Genomic DNA, 22,017 nt, shown 5'->3' with positions numbered 1-22,017 from the left:
CATGTAGCAGTACCCACCAACCATCGGGAGGAGCCCAATAAGATCACAGAGTGCTAGTTCGGCACGAGTGGGACCCCCCATCATGTGAGACGTAACTGTGATTTGGAAATGGAACTGTAGAAGCTTTGGCTGAAAACGCCAATCCCTAGAGTGCACAATTCGAAATTCCCAAATACGACCGGACGCAATTGCTTTCCAGGGAACTTGGGTGGCAGACAAAACTTCGTGCTATACAGCCTATAACGAAATTACCACGGCAGAAACCTCCCCGATCACTGCTCTGATGGTACATACGAATCTCACGGCCAATCAGTTAGAACTCGAGAACGTTAACATACTATGGAACAAATGTTACCCAAAAAACCGATCTGCTGATCCACTATTCGTACTAAATATTTATAACCCTCCTAAAGAGTCAGGCCATGGCGTGAAGGAGTCCCTAGAAGGCGCCGTTACTATTCCTGGGCGCCTTCACCGCCCAACACTCGGCATGAGGCTACTCTAAATGTACAAAGAAGAGCACGAAAATTTTGGAAACCGCACAAGAGCTGTTTCCCCCTTTTCAATGTTCCGGACAGACCCACGCTTGCGGGTAATAGCATCTCTAGGAATACATCACCTGACCTGGCTTTCCCTAAGAACACTGACCCTCGGAAATGGGAAAAAATGGAGCTGAATTTAGATAGCGACCACTACGTCATCTCCACGGAGGTCAGATGTAGGGGATAAAAAAGGCGAAAAAGGACTAAACTTCTTACATATAAAACCCTCATTCGCCCCATCCTCGAATATGGCTGAGCTGTATGGAATCCATACGAACACTGTGATGTCAAAAAACTGGAATCAGAGCAAAAAAAAAGACAGTGCTTTTGTTTGTAGGAGATATGACAAGGAATTTTCGTCGTCCAAGTCTCTTCCCCTACTTGGTCTCACTCCTCTTGCAGAGCGTCGCAAACTTGAATGCCTAAAATTCCTTCACACGTTAATCAATTCTCCTTGCCTCTCATCTCTAGTTAACTACTTGGCTTCTTCCAAACCCTCATGTACGAGGAGTCACCTTACCCTAAATATGTCAACCTTTTTTGCCGGCACTGATTCCTTTAAAATGTTTTTTCCATCAACAATAGTCCGCAATTCATTGCCGGGCAACATCCCATCACTACCACTGAAGCAATGCATGCAAGCTTGTTTATAAATATTTGTATGTTTGTTGTTCATCCCACTCCTGCAATAGCCTCACTGACGCTGCCTTATGTACAAATAAATAAATAAATAAATAAATAAATAAATAAAATAAACTTGCTCGGTGCAGAAATCTGAGCGACTAATTATCAGAGACAAGTCTAAGAAGCTTCGTGACGACAGGACTGATGCCCACATAACAGGGAGCATGAAGTGCAGGCCAGTACAATCAGTCTTAACGATTCGTGTGCTCGGCATGCTAGCCCAACAAAAAACGCAACAAATGCCAGGTTAAAAAAAAGGCCCAGCTTATTACTTCCTCATTAAAGGGATCGCTAGAAAACGCAGAGGTATGAGGGAAGCTGGCGTATGCAGCCTAACTCTGGCCTTTCCGCACTACCATCTCCGCCTCTGCGACAAGACGAAAATTGAGAACGCAATTCGCATGATATAAAAGGCAGCCCTAGGCCTTCCACGTTATGTAAGCACTGAGAAAATGCTCAAACTAGAAGTCTGCAACACGCTAGACAAGCTTATAGAAGCACACAAAATATCGCAAAGGGAACGTCTGTCCAGGTCGGAGACGGGTCGATACATCCTAGAATGGCTGGGAGTTGAACCAGTTGCAACTTCAGCGAGCCGAAGAAGGTTATCAGACGAGATAAGAAGGCACTTATACGGGCGCCCCCTGCCCAGACACATGCTGGCAGGCAGACGTGACTATAGACAAGGGTTGAGGCACTTGATGAAAAATTGAAACATGACACAGAAGTGGTCTATGTAGATGCCGCCAAGCAGGGCCCTCAACATTACATCATCTGTACGGTGACTAGAAACGGGACCGTCTGAACTGCGGCATCCGTAAAATCGCCGTCCACCATTAAAGCAGGAGAGGCGACCATAGCGTTAGCACTCACTCTAAACCGAAAAAAAAATCTGGCCGATTCCAAGCGTGCTGTCACAAATTACACTAAGGGATACGTGAGCAAACGTTCGGATAGTATTATCAACTATCTCCAAACCGACCGAACCACCAAATTAGTGTGGCCCCTGCTCACTCGGGAAATGCTGTGAATGAGGCAGCGCACCAACAGCCCAAGGCTTAACCAACTGGGTGGGGTGCTCCTAAGACTCGGTGGACTCCTGGAGTGAGCCAGCAAACTCATTTAATAAACTTACCAGATTTTTCGATGAGGTTAGGAAAATCTATTCAATTCTTAATAACGAGCTATCCATGGAATAGGCCACGATTTTACATCAAACTGACTCTTTGCCCTGCCCACACAAATTGGCATATATTACGTGCGAACAGGTGGAGCCAATTTGCCTAAACTGTGGCCAGAACCAATTGGCCACCTAAAATCATATCTTATGGGGATGCTCTGGCAAGCCCCCCCTCCCCCCCCCCCCCGAAAAAAAAGTCTACTGCCAGCTCCCTTGGAGGAAGCCTGGGAGGCCCTCTTAAGGACAGAAGACAAGACCATCCAAGAAGGTCTCACGACCTGGGCTCTGCAGGTCGCCTCAACCGAGGCCAATTGGAAGCCTAGGCTTCTCAGGCCATTCTACCTGAACCAAGAGAATTATATAGGCTAGTTTGTTGCTGGCTTGGTGGAACATGGTTATAACGGCGCGCTTTGAGGACACGACACAGAAAGAATACACAGAGGACAGACGTCGGCGTCTGTCCTCTGTGCATTTTTTCTGTGTTCCGCCCTCAAAAGGCGCTGTTATAACCATGTTCATTCTACCTGAAATTTTCAATAAAGTTGTTTCCTCCTCCTTCATTGGGCTGACAAATCGAAACATCTTGGTTTGAGTATAAGTCTTTGCAACGTAATATAAGCGCGCTCATCGTAGTATAAATGTCTTCAAAAGTAAATGTAGTATACATAGATCTCTCAATAAGTAACCTATTATGATTTATATCGCTGCAAAAACAGTATTCCAACACCCTTACTAACTTGTCATCCTGCGGTAACCTGCCTGTCCAAAATAATTTCAGCCTAAAAAACATTGCGAAATTTGTTTTGACGATCAGTTAATTGCCTACTTATGCCGTAATCGAGAAATGTCAATGTTTTTCACCGTCAGGTAAGGTAAGACAATTGTAAGTTAAACAATACGAACACAGAATTTCAGCCTTTCGTAGTGAACTGTGTTCATGTAAGGAGGACAGCCGGCTCCTAAAGCTAGCTTATTTTTCATCTATTACCTGATAAACAACAGGTAATAATAATTTTAGATAAACAAGTCAAAATTGTTAAGACATAAAGCTGCAAAATATAATTACAAGCCCTGTCTGTGTTCTAATTTTACCGCTAGCTACTTAGATTCCTCTAAAGACGTGAACTTAAGTATAACGTTACTACTTCTAATATGGCGACACGCATTGGTTTTTTTGTAAGGCCTTGTACTGGCATTCGCATTTCATACCTTAATGTGCGTTCCGTTTGCTTTACTCAGATCGAATTTCCGTGACTGTATTCTAACTGTCCTACTTTTTACTATTGTTGAATTTGCTAAAAAAAATTGTTTGCTTTCGCCACTGTTATTTTATGCTTTGTGTTGACAGATCACGAATGTTCTAATATTTTCTATTGTATTTTCAAGCGAAAGCATCAAATGGCCATTGAGCAAAAAAAGCGGCGTATGCAGCAGCGAAATGGCACCTAAATTCCCATCGGCAGAGATGCCACGTTACGTGCGCGCCTCGACGGAGCAGAGCGGGTGAAAGGGTTACACTTACGGCCGCGCCGGCGCGCCAGGTGTTGTATGAGGGGAGAGGGCATCGCCGCGACGCGACGTCACCCTCGTTTTCACAAGCCGGTGTTATCCGCGCCTTCCTTGTCCGTGCAATCCCTCGTCCCCGTTCTAACTTCGCCTCGGAAATCGCTGTAAAGAAATTAATGTAATAGAAAAGAGAACAAATTCAAAAGGAAACACCTTGGTGGCAGTGAGCTTCGAACGTACGACCCCATGCTCAAAAGGCGAGTGTCTTAGCCACTGGGCTAAACCACCGCCTCCTAGATAGCCGGCCCGTGCACTCTGCTTTATGACATCATGATACTTGGACCGAAATTTTGCATTGCCAAGCCTGGCGTGACGGAAGCGGTAACAAATCACCGCGGCTTACTTGGAAGCATCCTCCTTAGGTTGTATGGCAGTCGGGCAAGGTAGCATGACGTGCTGATCGAAGGGCCCCGGCCTTGTGCTACCTAGGAGACGTTGGCCAAGCGTCTCAAGGCGCTCGCATGCCCGCTAGGAGTTCATAACTCGGAGGACCGCTCAGCGGCGTTCAATTAGACACTAACGCTTTCGCATTCACGACTCATAAGTAGTGCATAGGGGCCCTCGGATTTTTTTTTCGTTACCAGCGGATTGTATAATTCATAGATTATTTGGAGGTGCGGGAAATTCTACTGCGTTTTCACGCGACATTTGCAGGTATGTACGTGAATATCTTGGAAAATATCAACAAAAATTTCACAGCTACCTTAGTTCTCCACAAGAAAAGTAGAAGGTTACCTATCAAGACAGGCTTCAGGCAAGGGACACAATCTCTCCAATACTATTCACTGCATGCTTGGAAGAAGTAATCAAGCTATTAAACGGGGAAGGCTTAAAAGTGGGGATCAATGGCTAATATCTAAGCAACCTTCGGTTTGTAGATTACATTGTCCTGTTCAGCAACCCTGGGGACGAATTGTAAGAAATGATTCAGGACCTTAACAGCGAAAATGTAAGAGTGGGGTTAAAGATTAATATGCAGAATACAAAGACAATCTTCAATAGCCTGGCAAGAGAACAAGAGCTCAGGATCGCCAATCAGCCTCTAGAGTCTGTGAAGGAGTATGTTTACCTAGGTCAATTACGGATCATGAAAAGTAAATTTACAGAAGAATAAAAATGGGTTGGAGGACATACGGCAGGCATTACCAAATTCTGACTGGGAGCTTACCACTGTCATTGAAAAGGAAAGTGCACAATCATTGCATTATGCAAGTGCTAATATATGGGCAGAAACTTGCAGGTTAACAAAGAAGCTCGAGAACAAGTTTAGGACCGCACCAACAGCGACAGAACGAAGAACGTTAGGCGTAACGTTAAGAGACAGGGAAGAGAGTGGTGTGGATTAGAGAGAAAACAGGGATAGCCGTTATTCTAATTGACAATATTAGAAAAATGGAGATGGGTAGGTCATTTAATGCGTAGGTTAGATAACCGGTGGACCCTTAGGGTTAGAGAATGGGTGCCAAAGAAGGTAAGCACAGTCGAGGACGGCAGAAGACTGGGTGGGGTGATGAAATTAGGAAATTCCGCAGGCGCAAATTGGAATCAGTTGGCGCAGAACAGGACTAATTGGAGATCGCAGAGAGATGCTTCGTTCTGCAGTGGGCATAAAATAAGATGATGATGATGATGATGATGATGATGATGATTGTAGGGATTACCAGTAACTTTTCACCTTGAAACCTGCCAGTGTATTTTATCTTGAGCAGCGGTAATACAGTATCGGGGTCGAATTCACAAAGCTTTTTGTGGACTATTGCTCTTCGCCATTGGACGGCCTAATGATATGTCTTAGATCAGAATTGGCTGGCATTTGCTCTTATGAAATATTCTAGCGTAAGAGCTCTTTGTGAATACGGGGCAAGTTCAATTTATTATATAGTTTATAAGCACACTGAACGTTCGTGAGCACAATCCCAGTCCGAGGTTCTGTCGCAAATTATGAGTGCTGCTTAGCATCGTGCATTTAGCGCGAAAAACTCTGTTTTCTTTTTTTTTCAAATTTTTGTGCTAAAAATCATCATGTTAAGTAAACACCAACTCGCCCAAGAAGTCATCCTCAAATATGAGTGCTGTTAACGATAACGCAGTGATCAGAACAATGTCTCAAATGACTGCGAAATCCACAGCCTCGTTCCTGCCTCTATAACGAAAAAAGGCCATATCAAAGGTGTCCCAAAGGAACAGTGGTTATCATGAGGTCATTAGCCTGGCATGACATCTTCCTTCCCTGAGAAGCTGGCGAATTAATGAAATGTGTGAGAAAAGCCAAATTTTCATCTAAAGCTGTTCCTTTCAGCAATCTTAATAACACAGTTTCTTTAAGCGGGGTCGTAGAGCAGGCCTTGTCATAATCATCATCATCTTAATCATCATCATCAGCCTATGTATGTCCAGTGCAGGACGAAGGTCTCTCCCTGCGATCTCCAATTGCCCTTGTCCTGCGCCAACCGATTCCAACTAGCACCCGCAAATTTCTGAATTTCGTCGCACCACCTAGTCTTCTACCGTCTTCTACTGCGCTTCCCTCCTCTTGGTACCTATTCTGTAACCCTAATGGTCCAACTGTTATCTAACCTACCGATTACATGACCTGCCCAGCGCCATCTTTTTCTCTTAATGTCGATTAGAATATTGGCTATACCCGTTTGCTCTCTCATCCAAACCGCTCTCTTTCTGTCTCTCAAGGTTATGCCAAGCATTCTTCGTTCCATCGCTCTTTGCTGGTCCTTAGCTTGTTCTCAAGCTTCTTTGTCAGTCTCCAAGTCACTGCGCCATATGTCAGCACCGGTAAAATGCACTGATTGTATACTTTCCTTTTCAATGATAACGGTAAGCTCCCAGTCAGGAGCTCACGATGTCTGCCGTATGCGATCCAACCCATTTTTATTCTTCTGTGAATTTCCTTCTCATGGTCAGGGTTCCCTGTTATCAGTTGACCTAGGTAAACGTACTCCTTCACAGACTCTAGAGGCTGACTTGCGATCTTGAACTCTTTTTCCCTTGCCCGGTTATTCATCATTTTCTTTGTCTTCTGCATATTATTCTTCAGCCCCACTCTTGCACTCTCCCTGTTAAGGTCCTCAATCATTTGTTGTAACTCGTCCGCAGTGTTGCTCAATAGAACAATGTCATCGGCAAAGCGAAGGTTGCTGAAGTATTCGCCGTCGATCCTTGCTCCTAAACCTTCTCGGTTTAATAGCTTAAATACTTCTTCCAAGCACGCTGTGAATAGCATTGGAGAGATTGTGTCTCCTTGTCTCATCCCTTTCTTCATAGGTATCTTCCTATTTTTCTTGTGTAGAATTAAGGTGGCTGTGGAATCTCTGTAGATATTTTCCACAGTATTTACGTAAGCGGACTGTACTCCTTCATTACGCAATGCCTCAATAACTACTATCTATCTCTACTGAATCAAATGCTTTTTCGTAATCTATGAAAGCCATATAGAGAGGCTTATTGTACTCTGCGTATTTCTCAATAACCTGATTAATGACATGGATGTGATCCATTGTAGAGTATCCATTCCTGAAGCCAGCCTGCTCCCTTGGTTGACTAAAGTCCAATGTTGCCCTTATTCTATTGGAGATTATTTTGGTAAATATTTTTTATAATACTGGGAGTAAGCTAATGGTCCTATAATTTTCAGTTCTTTAACGTCGCCCTTTCTGTTGATTAGTATAATGTTTGCATTCTTCCAGTTTTTGGTACCTTTGCAGTCGATAGACACTTGGTATAGAGAGCCGCCAGTTTTCCTAGCATTATGTCTCCTCCATCTTTGATTAAATCTACTGTTATTCTATCCTCTCCTGCCCCTTTTCCCCGTTTCATGCCTTGCAAGGTCCTTCTGACCTCATCTCTAGTTATAGGAGGAGTTTCTGTATATTGTTCAATATTGTTTCGAGTGGAGTACTCCTGAGTAATCCGGGTACTGTACAGGTCAGTATAAAATTCTTCCGCGGCTTTTATTATACCTTCAAGACTGCTGATGATATTACCCTGCTTATCTTTCAGTGCATACACCTCGGTTTGTCCTATGCCAAGTTTTCTTCTCACTGATTTCAGGCTGCGTCCATTTTTTACGGCTTCTTCAGACTTTCCCACGTTACAATTTATAATTACACTTATTTTCGCTTTGTTGATCAGTTTTGACAGTTCCGCGAATTCTGTCGTATCTCTTGAGTTGGACACTTTCATTCTTTGTCATTTCTTTATTAGGTCCTTTCTTACCTGGGAGAGCTTGCCTACTGGTTGCCTTGGTGCCTTGCCTCCCACTTCAATTGCTGCCTCTGAAACCAGCCTCATTACGGTTTCATTCATTACCTCTATGTCATCATCATCATCATCATCATCATCATCTCTCTGTTCTAAGGCTGCATATTTGTTTGCAAGTACCAGCCTAAATTTATCTGCTTTTACCCTTACTGCCTCTAAGTTGACCTGTTTTTTTTTTGTTGAGCAATTTTACTCTTTCTCTGTTCAAATTGAGGTGAATCCTGGCCCTCACTAACCTATGATCACTGCACTTTACCCTACCTATCACTTGTACATCCTGCACTATGCTGCGATCGGCAGAAAGTATGAAATCAATTTCATTACTTGTTTCACCATTAGGGCTTTTCCAGGTCCCATTTCATGTTGCTACGTTTCTTGAAAAAAGGTGTTCATTATTCTCAGCTTATTCCTTTCTGCGAAATATACCAGCATCTCTCCTCTAGCCTTTCTAGAATGGACACCGTAGTAGCCAATTGCCTGTTCACCCGCCTGCTTTTTCCCCACTTTTGCATTAAAGTCACCCATTACTACTATATACAGCGTTTGCACTTTTCTCATCGCTAATTCAACATCTTCATAAAACTGATCTATTTCCTTATCTTCGTGACTTGACGTTGGAGCGTAGGTTTTTACTAGCTTTAATCTATACCTCTTATTGCGTTTGATTACGACTACTGCTACCCTGTCGTTGATGCTGTAGAATTCGTCAATGTTGCCCGCTATCTACTTATGGATTAGGAATCCTATCCCCTATTGCTTCTTATCCGGGAGACTTCTATAGCATAGGACATGACCGTTGTTCAGCAATGTGTAAGCCGCACCAGTTCTTCTAATCTCACTAAAACCGATAATATCCCAAACGATGTCTGATAGTTCTTCGAAGAGTGCTGCTAAGCTAGCCTCACTCGAGAGGGTTCGGGTATTAAACGTTGCAAGGGTCAGTTTCCATTGGCGGCCTGTCCGGACCCATAGATTCTTGGCATCCTCTGCTGCGTTCCAAGTCTGACCGCCGCCTTGGTCAGGTGCTCCGCAGCCGCTGGTGAGTGAGGGCCATTGGTTAATCGAAGATATCGTTAGGGAGGTTCTGGGCGAATACTGCACCAAGGAGGCCAATTCCTGTTCTGGTGAGGGAGTGTCTTTGTTCAAGCTTGGTGGGCCTTCCTATTTTGGTTGTACCTGAACTAGTATAGCCCCACTGGCTCTCGGCATCTTATGCCGGTGTCAGGCGTCACTCCAAGCCTGCAGATGTAGTGCACTGGGGAATGTAAAAAAAAACTCGGGGAGGGGGGGAGGCGATTTGAACTTCCGACTACCGCAACCGAGCATTCGGCATTGCTCAGTAAGATAATCCCGCAGGCAGCAAGGCTACGTTGTCTCCGATAAGTACGGCCCAGAGTGCCTTACATGCCTGAGAGATCCGCTAATTTGTCCGCCCCTTGCGTCATAGGCTGCACGACATAGGGTCAATTCTCGGTGGCCCTAATCTCTTGTTTCCCGAATATCACGCATGCACGCGGTCTTAATTGTGCCTATAAGTACACGACATATTTTCACTGAACTTGAACAGCACGTAACCCTTGTGCGTAAAAATAAAAAAAAGGAAAAGTTTTTCAGCGCTTACCGAGAGGCCCCGAGTGGTGTATGATCCGCCAAAACAGGTCTCTGACATTTAAAATGTTTGTGCAAACTGCTTTTTCTTGAGCAAGATTGCTAAAAAAGCGTGTCGCTATTTAGATGTGATCTCTCTTTTGTGCATCAATCGCAGAAATCTTCAACTATTTCAACTGCATGTTCAAGACAATATACGACCAGGAAGTCACAGTTGCTTACTACGGTCCACAGCCCTTCCTGATAGCTACGACGCCAAAAGCAATCGAAGTAAGGAGGCGATTTTTACGTCCTATTATTAATAACGGCGTTAATATAATCTGAACACCTTATTGCCTCTATTTTTCAGGTTCTTCTAACTAACAGTCAAAACTTGAACAAAGCATTTCTCTACGACATGATGAAGCCATGGATCGGACATGGCATATTGATGATGTAAGTGTATCCACTTTACTCATTTTCCTTATAGCGTACAATTTCTCTCAGAAAAACCTTCATAGCTGGGGTCATTTTGACCAGCCGCTGAATAGTGTCGCGGCTGAAATACTAGTTACCTGCTGGTAGCAGTAATTTGTCAATAACACTCCAAGAGTTCCGGCTAACTAGCTTCATGCCACGAAGCTATAGTTAGGAGGAGACAGGAAAATACCTTAATACCTCTCATTTTTTATTTTTGGTAATACTAAGCAAGGGTCAATACTTGTTCAAGCTCTGTTATGGCCGCAGCAGATTAAACTGTCCGGATTTGATGTCTATAGGTGGACGCCTTGACTGAAAGTTCAACATTTAGAATTTTGCTTGCCCCGCCCTCCTTCTCATCCTTTCTTAGGCAGTCATGTTACATTCTCTGTTGCTATAAAAATTACTTTAATTTTTATGAAACAAGCAATTTTCGGGAAGCGTGTTTTGAAATTAATATACTGAATGGGGGGGGGGGACTAAATGCTATGAGGAATTGGTGCAAGGGAATGCGCCTTTTTTTCTTATTGCGGTTAGTGCATGGGCTAACACAAGTATTTAGTTACGCTGCATAAATTTCGCTATTTTTTAGACATTGGAAGTCAATAATATGCGGAGCGGATACAACGTAGGCAGAAGAAGCTGACCCTTTTCTTCCTAAATTGATATATCTTCCTTTTCTTTGGTATATTGTCTCAAGTGCGGGAAAGAGTGCCTTATATTTCGCCGCGTATATTGATGCGAAGCATTCTTTACCAAGTGTAGCCACTTTATTGCGGGTGGGCGGGCTGGTGGGTGCAGTATCTAGCTGTTTTTTGGGGGGCCGATCCAGGTGATAGAGCAGCCTATTTTGCCGTCTTCGTAGGCCGATGCCATGGATAGTTTGATAGTGCAGTCCAAGATTACGTGCCACAGGGGCGACCGGGTTTGTGCCACCGGGTTTTAGTTTGCTTACAATCCTATATCTCGCCATTAGAAACATTCCGTCTTGGCTGTTATAAATATAAACACTACAGAATATAATATCTATATAACTGTTCGCTACACAACAGTTACACTATTCATGCGCCCGTTCTCTAGAAATTGTGAACGCTCTGCAATACCTAGACGTCAACTACGTCTGTCAAACTTTTAGATGGAGACTTTACTTGGTGCCCTCCTGACGGTCATTGCATTATGCGAATCTAAACGGACAGTCACTGTAAAAAAAAAAAACTTGCGTTTGCGTTGGTGTTTGTGCATCATTGACGGCAGTGAAAAAGACAAGTGGCGAAGCAGACGCAAGGTGATCACTCCTGCCTTCCACTTTCGAGTGTTGGACGATTACGCACCCATCATGAATCGCCGAGCTCGAGAAATGGTGCGCAGGCTCGACGCCGTGGGAACAGATTTCTTCGACGTGCTGCCCATTGTACGTCTGGCCGCGTTTGGCATACTGTTCGGTAAGTACCACCTCCGCCGAGCCCTTCGCTCCAGTAATTAATTATTTATTAATTAAGGTTAATTACTCCACTTCGTGGAATAATTATTGCGCTACATAATGACATTGGTGCCTTAAAGCGTAATTAAAAAAAGAACGTCTTGTTCACGTCACTGCACGCTATCTTGAATTATTTCATTTGAAAACAAAAGTTGAGCCTTTATCTAAACATGGAAAAAATTATAATTGTGTTGCTCAAAATATGTATGAATATTTGGAAATACTTTTTTTCTGCAAACGATGACAAACCCATACATAAGTATGTATTAGACTGTTCAGTTTAGGCATACAATTCCGTCTTGTTTCTATTTTTCCCCAATCTCAACAGGGCTGGTAAACGTTCATTATGCATAAATTTCTGACTTTAGTGTACAGAAGAAAAAAAGAATTCTAGTTCTGCTTCTTGAAGAGGAAGCTTTAGTTCGGGCCCAACTCTGACGCCACCTATTGAAATACGTGTAAAACGCACAAATGCTTTGCTGAGATAACCCTGGGACAAAATTATGAAATTTGGTTAACTTGGGAGAGAAAGCTAAATTTTAGAAACTTTAGGACGTGAAACTTTGATTTAGAAACTTAATCTTTAAGTAAAAATTGCCAGAAATTGGCAAGTTCGAAAAAAAATAGAAGCACGACGTTTACATATTAGTAGCGTTGCAGCAAAAACAGATTTATCAGTTCTGTAAACTGCATCTGTTAGAGCATCTAAAGGAAACAAACTTAGTGTATTCATTTACAGCTTATGCGGACTTGTTGCAATGTTTGCAAGAGTTCTGCAAAAGTCTTATTCCCAAGTTAGTAAGATATTTCGCAGGGGTTTATCATATATTAATTTTGCCGGCTTTATATGTGTTATTAGATACATTTCAGAACTGTAATATAGATTTCTAAGCGACAGAGCTGTAAACCTGATAGATTAGTTTTTCTAAATTTTGCAATATTCACAATATTTAAAATTGTTCACATAAGTAAGACAACTTGCAACCATCACTAGATTTTCACTTTGTCTTTGAAATCGAACAAACCTCCTCTAATTCAATGCAGTGGTTGCCAAGGAAAAACATTTCTCCTTTTCCATTTTGTTAGAAGGCCCCTAGCTAAAACTTCCTCTTCAGCCCACAAAAGTAATTGATATTTTGAAAAGTGCGCAGATTTTTATAGAGGTCTCCTGCACTTTAGAAACAATTGTCTTTCTTGCTTAATTTCTTAGAGAACAGTCACAGTAACAAAGTTGCCTAATATGAACTAAATTAAGATATAAATTAACAAGAATGACTTGTTATACGTCTGCAAATGAACTACACGAACTAGGAGGTGTATAAAGTGAGACATAGAAAGAACGTTGACGCCTGTATTTTGTTTGTTTGTTTGTTTGTTTGTTTGTTTGTTTGTTTGTTTGTTTGTTTGTTTGTTTGTTTGTTTGTTTGTTTGTTTGTTTGTTCTCATACACTCTGCTCTATTTCTATGAAGCTGGCTAGCGAGAGAATGCTTGCCAAGCTTATCCTCTATATAGAGACCGACCCGCAGTACTATCAATGTGACGGGGCAGAAAGAACTTTTCAAATTTGCCGGTTTGATCTTAGGTGAACAAAAATTCCGGCTAAACGAGACCATTGTTGCTCAACACCGGAGAATAATCTCCCCAGAAAAGCCCCCATCCCTCACCTAAAATTCTTTCGAGCTTTTTTTTTTTCAATCACTTGCAAACCTCCTCGGTCGGTTACCAAAATCATCAAATGTGACCGGATGAAGCAGGTAACGAGCATTACATAAAGAGTGCCTCCTTGAGTACCATGCGTGTCTTCATATAACGAACGAACTCTTCCAACAACACGTCCTTCTAGCCTGACTGGTATGAAGTCGAAGCCTAGCAGAACTTAACCTTAGTGTATGTTCCACTGGACAGGACCTTCTTGCGTTTTCCCTTTCGCGAACGCGCGCGTGCCCGAAATAAATGTAGGCGTTTCCGTGACTTTGCTTGGCACACATCTACGTGGAAAGTCCCCCTTTGTTTCGCACAAGGTCTGTTATAATAACTACGTCTCCACTTCGCATGCATGCAAGTGTGCTTTCTTTCGGTACGCCCCGTAGGGTATCGTTGTCGCAATTGAACGCGTGACATGTCTCCTATTGATGCCACCTTGCTGTATCGTTTTGTGTGTGTCTGTGTTTCATGAAACAAAAGCCGTAGCAGACAACAAAACGGTATGATCTCGCGCCAGTTACGCTCTGCCACCAGCGAAAACGATTGTGGAGAAGGACAACCCACATTTGCATTTCCCTTTATGTGCCATCCCTACATGATATTATAACGTTCTTCTTGTCGAAGTTTGTATATATATATATATATATATATATATATATATATATATATATATATATATATATATATGTGTGTGTGTGTGTGTGTGTGTGTGTGTGTGTGTGTGTGTGTGTGTGTGTGTGTGGGTGTGTGTGTGTGTGTGTGGGTGTGTGTGTGTGTGTGTAGGGTTATGCAGGAATCATACGGGCTAAATAAAATTTAGCGCTCTTAAGTGTGTTTTCAACGACAGTTACTATCATGTCGGATGCAGAACGAGCAGCGCGGAGTGTCTCTGTCGATGTGGGGCTGTGGTTTATTATTTTCGAGCTTAGTATCCCTTCCACCTTCACAATTCTGAGGTGCCTCTTTGGTTTATACGCTGGATGCTGAAGGCGGAAAGTCCTTTTCGTGTGGCATGCATGCTTAGTTCTTAGGAAACACGGCTGAACGCGCTGCATTCCATGCGCGTAAGAGCGTAGTGATGTTTTTCAATGCGATTTGCATTCTTAGCCTCCTTCCCGTTTAGGCGTGCTGCTTCTGTCTGCTGTCTATCCCTTGAAAAGTCGCTCTCGCGAGTGAAACAAAAAGAAAAAGACATGTCCGACGGTTGGTTTCAAACCCGGTTCCCTGCGCACAGCAAGCCGGGAGCACCACCCATCAGACCCGGAAATACCACATGATACCCTTAACAGGTTCAATCGTGCAAGGCAGTGCAATGAGACGCTTGGCATGTATACGTATCGAGTCACAGGGCAACTATTTACTGATAAAAGTGAGAACGCGTGCTCTCCTAGCTGACAATGAAAATTAAAGTTTTACGCCCGAAAAAGAAGCCTGTGCTATCGCACCGTAGTTCATTCGAAGTCAGATATGTTGAACCCCAATTCTACAGTGCCAGCGGGACAAAACTGGCTGCGGTCGGGAAGCCGCATTTATTGAACCCTTCGTTGTGGCGTCCGCGAAACCGAAACGACGGAAGCCTCAGAATGACCACTACAGATTGTAAATAATGGTTTCTTCAGCTATACGCTGTGTCGCTGCCTCGCTTGAATGCTAATCAGCTTAACGTCAATCACTGTGAGATTACTACAGGCGAAATTTTATCGCGAATAGCATTCTTGTCATTGTCAGACCAGTTTTCTTTTCGGCTATTTAACCAAAAATATGGGCCAATCCCGAAGGTAGTGCAGTCTAAAAATGGGGAGTTAACATCGTTCACAGAGATGTACAATGGCAAACAATGCATTAAAGTTTCTACTGTGCTGTAAGCAATTGCACACGCGTTACACTAGTTCCTCAACTACGGCAGACCGATTATAGCGCGCTGCGCCACGAATGCCGCGGGTAGGGCGCGATTAGTCCTCAGCATTAGCACACGTCAGCACGCTACACTTCTCGGAGGCCACGCCCAGACTTCGCAGACATGCCGCTAGATGGCGCAGCGTGTCCAGAGGGAAGTGCCAGAGTGGACCCTGGCTGCAGTACATGCCATACATACATATGACCCTTTTCGGCAATTCGCATATTTGGACCATCATCGTAGATGAGTTCGGCACGAATTCCTTTTTCCTTTCTTTTTCTATTTCTAGTTAGGAAGCCATTTGCCACAGGCGAACCTTGCTAGCATGTAAATTCCTCCATCTGCATTATTGTTGTTCTTGTGTATGTGTTTGCTTTTATTCTTTCTTTCTTTATTTATTCCTTTCTTTATTTATTTATTTATATTATTTATACTGCAATCCCCTCTCGTGATATTTTAGCAGGGTGGTTTATAAATTCAATAGTCAACAAAATTTGCAAAAACAGTAAAACAATACAGGTTTCACATAAACCTCATAACGCGACAAAATATGCAATGCAGTCACTCTAAATTATATACAAACGATGTTAGCGTGGGTACCAGCATAGAATGATTAGTTAGGTTATATTCCACTCGGTAACAGTTCTCCGGAAAACGGAATATTTAATACAATTACTTCTATTAGTGAATGGAGTTATTAATGGATTATGGCGTTGCCTAGTGGCATATCCAGATGAGAAATTAATCAATTTCGTCCTTTCTATGTTATAATGTCCTCTAATTAATTAATAATGAAACCTCAAACGTGAACAGCTGTTTCTCTGGCTCATGGTTTGTAGATTGGCTTTCGACAATAGATCAGTTATCGATGTGCGGCCGAAACTATTAAGACCAAAATGAACAGCCTTTTTTTCTTTCACTGATTCCTGTTCGTAACTATTTGTTCTTGTGTATGGGCCCCAAATAATTGCAGCATAATCAAGCGTTGGTAGTATAACTATCTTGTATGACAGCAGACACACTTGTAGTATAGAGCTTAAGAGCTCTTCGAGTAGGTACAGCTTACGGCATGCATTGCCGGTTACAGGATCGATATGTTTAGTTCAATTAAGGTTATCGCTAATCAAAACACCTAAACACTTATACTCTGTAACGTCAGGGAGGTACACATTATTAGCAGAACAGACGAAGGCAACAGGGTTGTTTTTTCGTAATTTTCATAAACACTTTTTTCTTAGCGTTAATGGCAATTTGCCAGACTTCACATGCACAAACTTACTGAAAGACCTGGTTTAGTATTATGTGATCGGCAGAATTTTTGGCAGCGGAGTACAGCTCATAGTCATTGGCGAATAGGTTTATCATAACGGGGATATCGCGCACAATGTCATTAATAAATTTTAAGAAACGTAATGGTCCAAGCACAAAGCCTTGTGGGACGCCAGGGTCAACTGGAAGTCGGCTCGACGGGTGATCTTTGAAAAAGATATATGCTGCCCATTGCTAGATAAGCGTTCAGCCAAGTTACAAGTTGTCTGTTCTGTAGTGTTTTTTCGAGCTTAGATACTAACTTTTCTATTCGAAAACTTGTCGAAAGCATTTTCCAAGTACATTAAAATTGAATCAATCTGGTGTCCATTATTTATTGAGTTGGCAAAACCATGCAGCGTTTCACAAGCTGCGTGCAAGTTGAAAACGTTATTCCGAATCCATGCTGGCATCCAGTTAATATTAGTAATGACACTAGGTTTAATTATTTGCTTGTATTTGCTTTGTTGTCTTTTACTGATATTGTGTGACGTTTCCCACTCCTGCTATAATCCTAAATTAGGGCTGCAGTATATTGTGGCAACATTAGTCAACACAGGTTTATAAAAGTAAGCTATTTATTAAGGGGCGAACTTGTGCCCGGAACTAAAGAAGATCACTCTGTCGCCTGCGCCGCGCAGATAGTCTAAAAAACCTCGCTTGATGAAGCCACACGCACTCGTTTCCCATTGGAGCTCGTGCGCACGCATGCAGGCTGGCAGGCAGGCGCACTCCGCGTGTCGTGATGGACGTGTTTCGCTTTGTTGCAACGCTTGCGACGTTGGAAGCGATTTGAGTGGTACTGGAATGCCGTCTACGTGGCAATATGTAAATAAATAAATAAATAAATAAATTTCTCATACGTTCTTTAGAACTAAGGAAGAATCTGAAGTAAAAGATTTAACCACATGCTGCGTGCTTCATCACCGTTCACCGAGCGCAGATGTTCAACTTTCTCGGCAGGAGTGACGTCATCCCTGACACACCCAATCAAATGAAGCCGTGCGCTAGATGTGCCCTCCTTTTCTCCACCGTACCCATCTCACAGCTTCCTCTACACAGTCACCCTTCTTACCCCTCCCCCCGCCCCCTCTCCGCATTGTGTTCTGAGCTTCACAGACCAGCCACCGCAGAATCACGATCCTTATTGCTCCGCAACGAAAGCTTTGCTTAAAATTCGTTGTGCATGTGAGCACGTTCCATTTGAGTACCATAGCAAGTTGCGAATTGTTGTCCACGTCGCAACGACGGTGAGACATAATGAATTATTCAAATTGCTCAATTGGCTAATTTCTTTGTTGAAACCAGCGTGCTACATTAAGAATGTGTAGCGTCCTCCGCTCGGGAACTGAATAGTAGAACTTGTTTGAGGATCCTTTTAACCGACATCAGCCATCCTTTCAATGACAAGTGCAAGATACCCATATCTACGTGGCATTAGGATATAGTCATCTTCTTCGGTTGGCTCTATATCTATGTGGGGTAACGAAAGAAAAACCAAATAGCCCTAAAGATAAGGTGGCGTCTAGAGAGTCAGATAATGAAAGGCAGGGAAGGTTGCTACCCTACACTGGTGGAGGTGAAAGCAGGAAAAATATTAAGAAATATACCGATCCCACGCAATGTGGGAATCGAGTTTATGCGGAGAGAGGACGATTGAGACTCATCCAACACCTTGTTACCCCCTTTGCCCTGCGTAGGATAGCAAACCGGACGCGCGATTTGTTCACCTCCCTGCCTCTCCTTCCTTTCCTTCTCCTTACTGCTAGCACCTGTTTGTGGTGCTCCGATATCTGCCCCGAGTCCATTCCCATGGAGTGACTTAGGGATATCGTAATGGGACTTTGAGGGCGATATTAAGGGCAACTTCAAAAAAGCCCCTGTGGCGCTCTTGTATTTGGCCCGCAATTTACTGCAAGAACTACAGTGCCAGAAGCCACCGTGGTCGTACAGTAGCTTTGAATGTCAACTAAATATTCCTCATATTCGCGCCAAGCGTCCTACACCTGCGGCGGAAGCAAGAGCTCTGGTGTTCGAACACCTTGACAAAATGTACCACCGCCATCTCCAGTTATACGCTGACGGCTCTGTTGAAAACGAGAAAGGAGCTAGTGCAGCGGCTTATGTGATCCCGGTTCTCACTACCTTATAGGCTACCAGACATGACCACGACGGCTCTTCTATGGCATGTTAAAGTGTTGCCATCGAAGCAACCTTACCGTAACTAAAGTCCTACTAGCCGCAGCCTGCTGTTCTCGTTTCAGACAGCAAGGCTGTGCTGCATCCTTGATAAGCGCATTCAATGTACGTTACATGCTGTTAAAGAATTACAAAACTGATTTTGCCATCGTTTTCCGATGGTTATTCTCACATATGGGCGTCGCAGGCACCGAGGCAGCTGACAGATTTGCGCACAAAGGATTGCAGTTCAGGCCAAAAATGTTGCTCAGGACGCAAAAAGAGTCACGAAGCAGGCAATCTTAAGTCACTTTCGTCCGTTGTGGTCTCTACCACAGCAACCTTGTGTGATTAAAGGACTTCGCAGAGCTGAAGCAACTCTCCTTTCTCGCATCCACACAGGTTGAGCGAAAACTCACGCCTGGTAGTACAAGACATCATCTTCGTTCTCAAGCGTGGAATCCACATGCCCAAGCGCCACTAGCTTATGTTGAGCCAGGAGGTTCCCGGCGAAATTGTGTCAATCTCGTTTGTGGACTTAATACTTTCAAATAATCGCTAAACAAGGACAGGCTTCTTCGCAAACACCATTGAAAGTTTCGACTTCCCACAGTACGTGTGATCAGCACTTGTAAGTCTTTATTTTACTTTTTTACCCACTGCAGGTCAGAACTTTGAGTTAGGCCGACTACTCAACTTTTCTGTCATAATAAATGCGCATATCTCTCTCTGTCCACTCGGCGTAAAGCAGCACGCAAATTCTGCCTTTCGTCATCAAAAAAAGTGCAGTAGATGATGATCGTCGCAATCACAAAAGTTACGCGAGCCACTGTCAATCATGCCGATGCGGAAGCAGTAAGCATTTGTAAATGTGGCACCCAGCCACAGGCGACACAGTAAAGTTGCGTCGCATTGAGATAGACGAGGCAGTAGTCGAAGACCCAATGAACGGTCAAGGGAGAGCAATCGTGAGTCGGCACATTCCGCTGAAATAATTCATTGCAATGAGCAAGTGGGCGATGTTGACGCGCTGTATCAGGCCTTGACACTATAGCCTAGTTACTCGCTAGACTTGTTGATGGACGGAGCGCACTGCTTTCTCGGCACTTTCGGTTTGATTTGATCGTGTGACAAGTGTAAATTAGAGCTAAGCTGTAATTTAAGCTTGTCAATGCAGCTTAATTACTGCGAACTCTACCGCTCTGATCTCAGTATTGCAAATGACACGCACCATGAGGCCTTGATGTGCCCTTCTTAAGTTCTGTGAGGGCGCTTTAATATATAAAGTTTCACCGCATAATCGTCGACCTGGTCACCTACATTCAGCATGAGAAATGCCTTAAGCGTCTCTGCGCTTCTTTATTCCTCGACGTTAAAGGGGCGTATGACAACGTTACGCATGAAACCATCCTCTCTGCTCTCGCAGAGGTAGGAGTGGGTGGTCGGATGTTTCAATGGATACGGAGCTACCTCTCCATGCGATCCTTTTTTTTGTAAGCACCGAGGAAAGCCATACTTGTCTACGTTATAGCTACCGCGGCACCCCCAGGGCGGTGTACTTAGCCCTCTGTTATTTAATCTAACACTTATTGCTCTCCTTGAGCACGTGCCAACCACAGTCAGGCTATCAATGTACGCGGATGACATCTGCATATTGACGTCTGTAGTAACACGCCTACAGTTGCGATCGAGAATTCAGAGAGCCGCCATCCAAACTGCTCACTACCTCCGTAATCGAGGCCTGGAAATTTCCTCCGAGAAATGCGCACTAGTGCCATTTACGCGCAAACCCATGGCAAACTACAGCGTAATGATAAATGTCCAAATAATACGACGGGTTTGATCGTACAAGTTTCTAGGTGTCATAATCGACAGGGACTTGTCATGGAGCCCTCACGTATCATACGTGAAAAAACGGTTGACAGGCATCTGCCACCTTTTCAAGTTTCTCGCTGGCAAGACCTGGGGAATGTCGACAAGTGCCATGTTACAACTGTACAGGGTGCTTTTTCTAGGATTTATGCGATACAGCTTGCCAGCAATAACCAACACAGGTAAAACGAATCTACGCACAATACAAAGTCTTCAGGCTCAAGCGCTCCGGATCTGTCTAGGCCTGCCTCAGAGTGCTTCAACAGTGGCTACGATAGCAATCGCTAGAGACCACCTTGTCAAGACCCACACTGAAACTGAAGTGCTCAGGACCTATATAAGGCATCTAGACAGGAGTCCTCGTCACCACTTAGCCTCTCTACCAGCGGACAGACCACACATCATCTTCAGCCAAACGATAACCGCATATGATGAAAAATTGCCAGCTTGTTTCACTCCGGCTGCGAGACCTTCGATTCCTCCATGGTGCCTCGCTCAGCCAAAAATCAACCGCACAATACCTGGCATCTAGAAAAAAAGCTGATCTATCATCACCAGCCCTTAAACAGCTCACGCTACTATATTTGTACGAGAACTACCGTGACTCTACGCATATTTACACTGATGGATCTGTCCTTCCAAACAGCTCCGCCGCGGCCATCGTCATAGCAGCAAAAGTTACAACAATCAAATTTAAGACGACCCACGCGATGACATCGACGGCAGCAGAGCTCGCAGCGCTCTTTACCGCCCTTTATCACATTGGTGATGAACCGCCACACAAGTGGACGATATTCTGCGATTCGAAGGCGGCACTGCAGTCTCTACTGTCACCTTTGCGACGCGGACCGCACGACCAACTAATATTTCATATTACAGAGACGTTAAACCATATAAGTGATGCATGCCATGAAATAACCTTCCAGTGGCTTCCAAGTCACTGCGGGATTATCGGCAATGAACGGGCGAATCAAGCTGCCCGCTCAGCTCATACTAAGGAGCACCACGTCCCAATTTCACTTTCTAGAACTGACGCAGCACGGAAGCGCTGCCTACTTGCTCGGCAGTGCATCGCGTCGCAATGGAAGAGCCACATTTATGAAATACGCGACTGTACTCACTTAATCCCACATTAAGTCTTCGAGCGCCAACACAGCTTCGCCGTGGAGACGCCACGCTTTTATATCAATTGTGGTTGGGCGTTGCCTTTACCAAAGCCTATGCATTTTGTATAAGGATGACCGACAGCGCAACATGTGACCA

General features: G+C 43.8%; 1 protein-coding gene across 2 annotated transcripts in view; it reads left to right on the top strand.

The window, feature by feature from the left end:
* Positions 1–22,017, top strand: part of LOC142583267 (cytochrome P450 4V2-like) — a 44,217-nt gene that overhangs the window by 12,637 nt on the left and 9,563 nt on the right. For both annotated transcript variants that reach the window (XM_075693659.1, XM_075693664.1), the window contains 3 exons: positions 10,013–10,125; positions 10,205–10,290; positions 11,569–11,756. In XM_075693659.1, the coding sequence (XP_075549774.1) occupies positions 10,013–10,125; positions 10,205–10,290; positions 11,569–11,756 (387 nt within the window). The remainder of the gene's footprint in view (positions 1–10,012; positions 10,126–10,204; positions 10,291–11,568; positions 11,757–22,017) is intronic.

Source organism: Dermacentor variabilis, chromosome 1 (assembly GCF_050947875.1).
Source record: "Dermacentor variabilis isolate Ectoservices chromosome 1, ASM5094787v1, whole genome shotgun sequence".
Taxonomy (NCBI): Eukaryota; Metazoa; Arthropoda; class Arachnida; order Ixodida; family Ixodidae; genus Dermacentor; species Dermacentor variabilis.
This window is presented reverse-complemented; position numbering and strand designations above follow the sequence as displayed.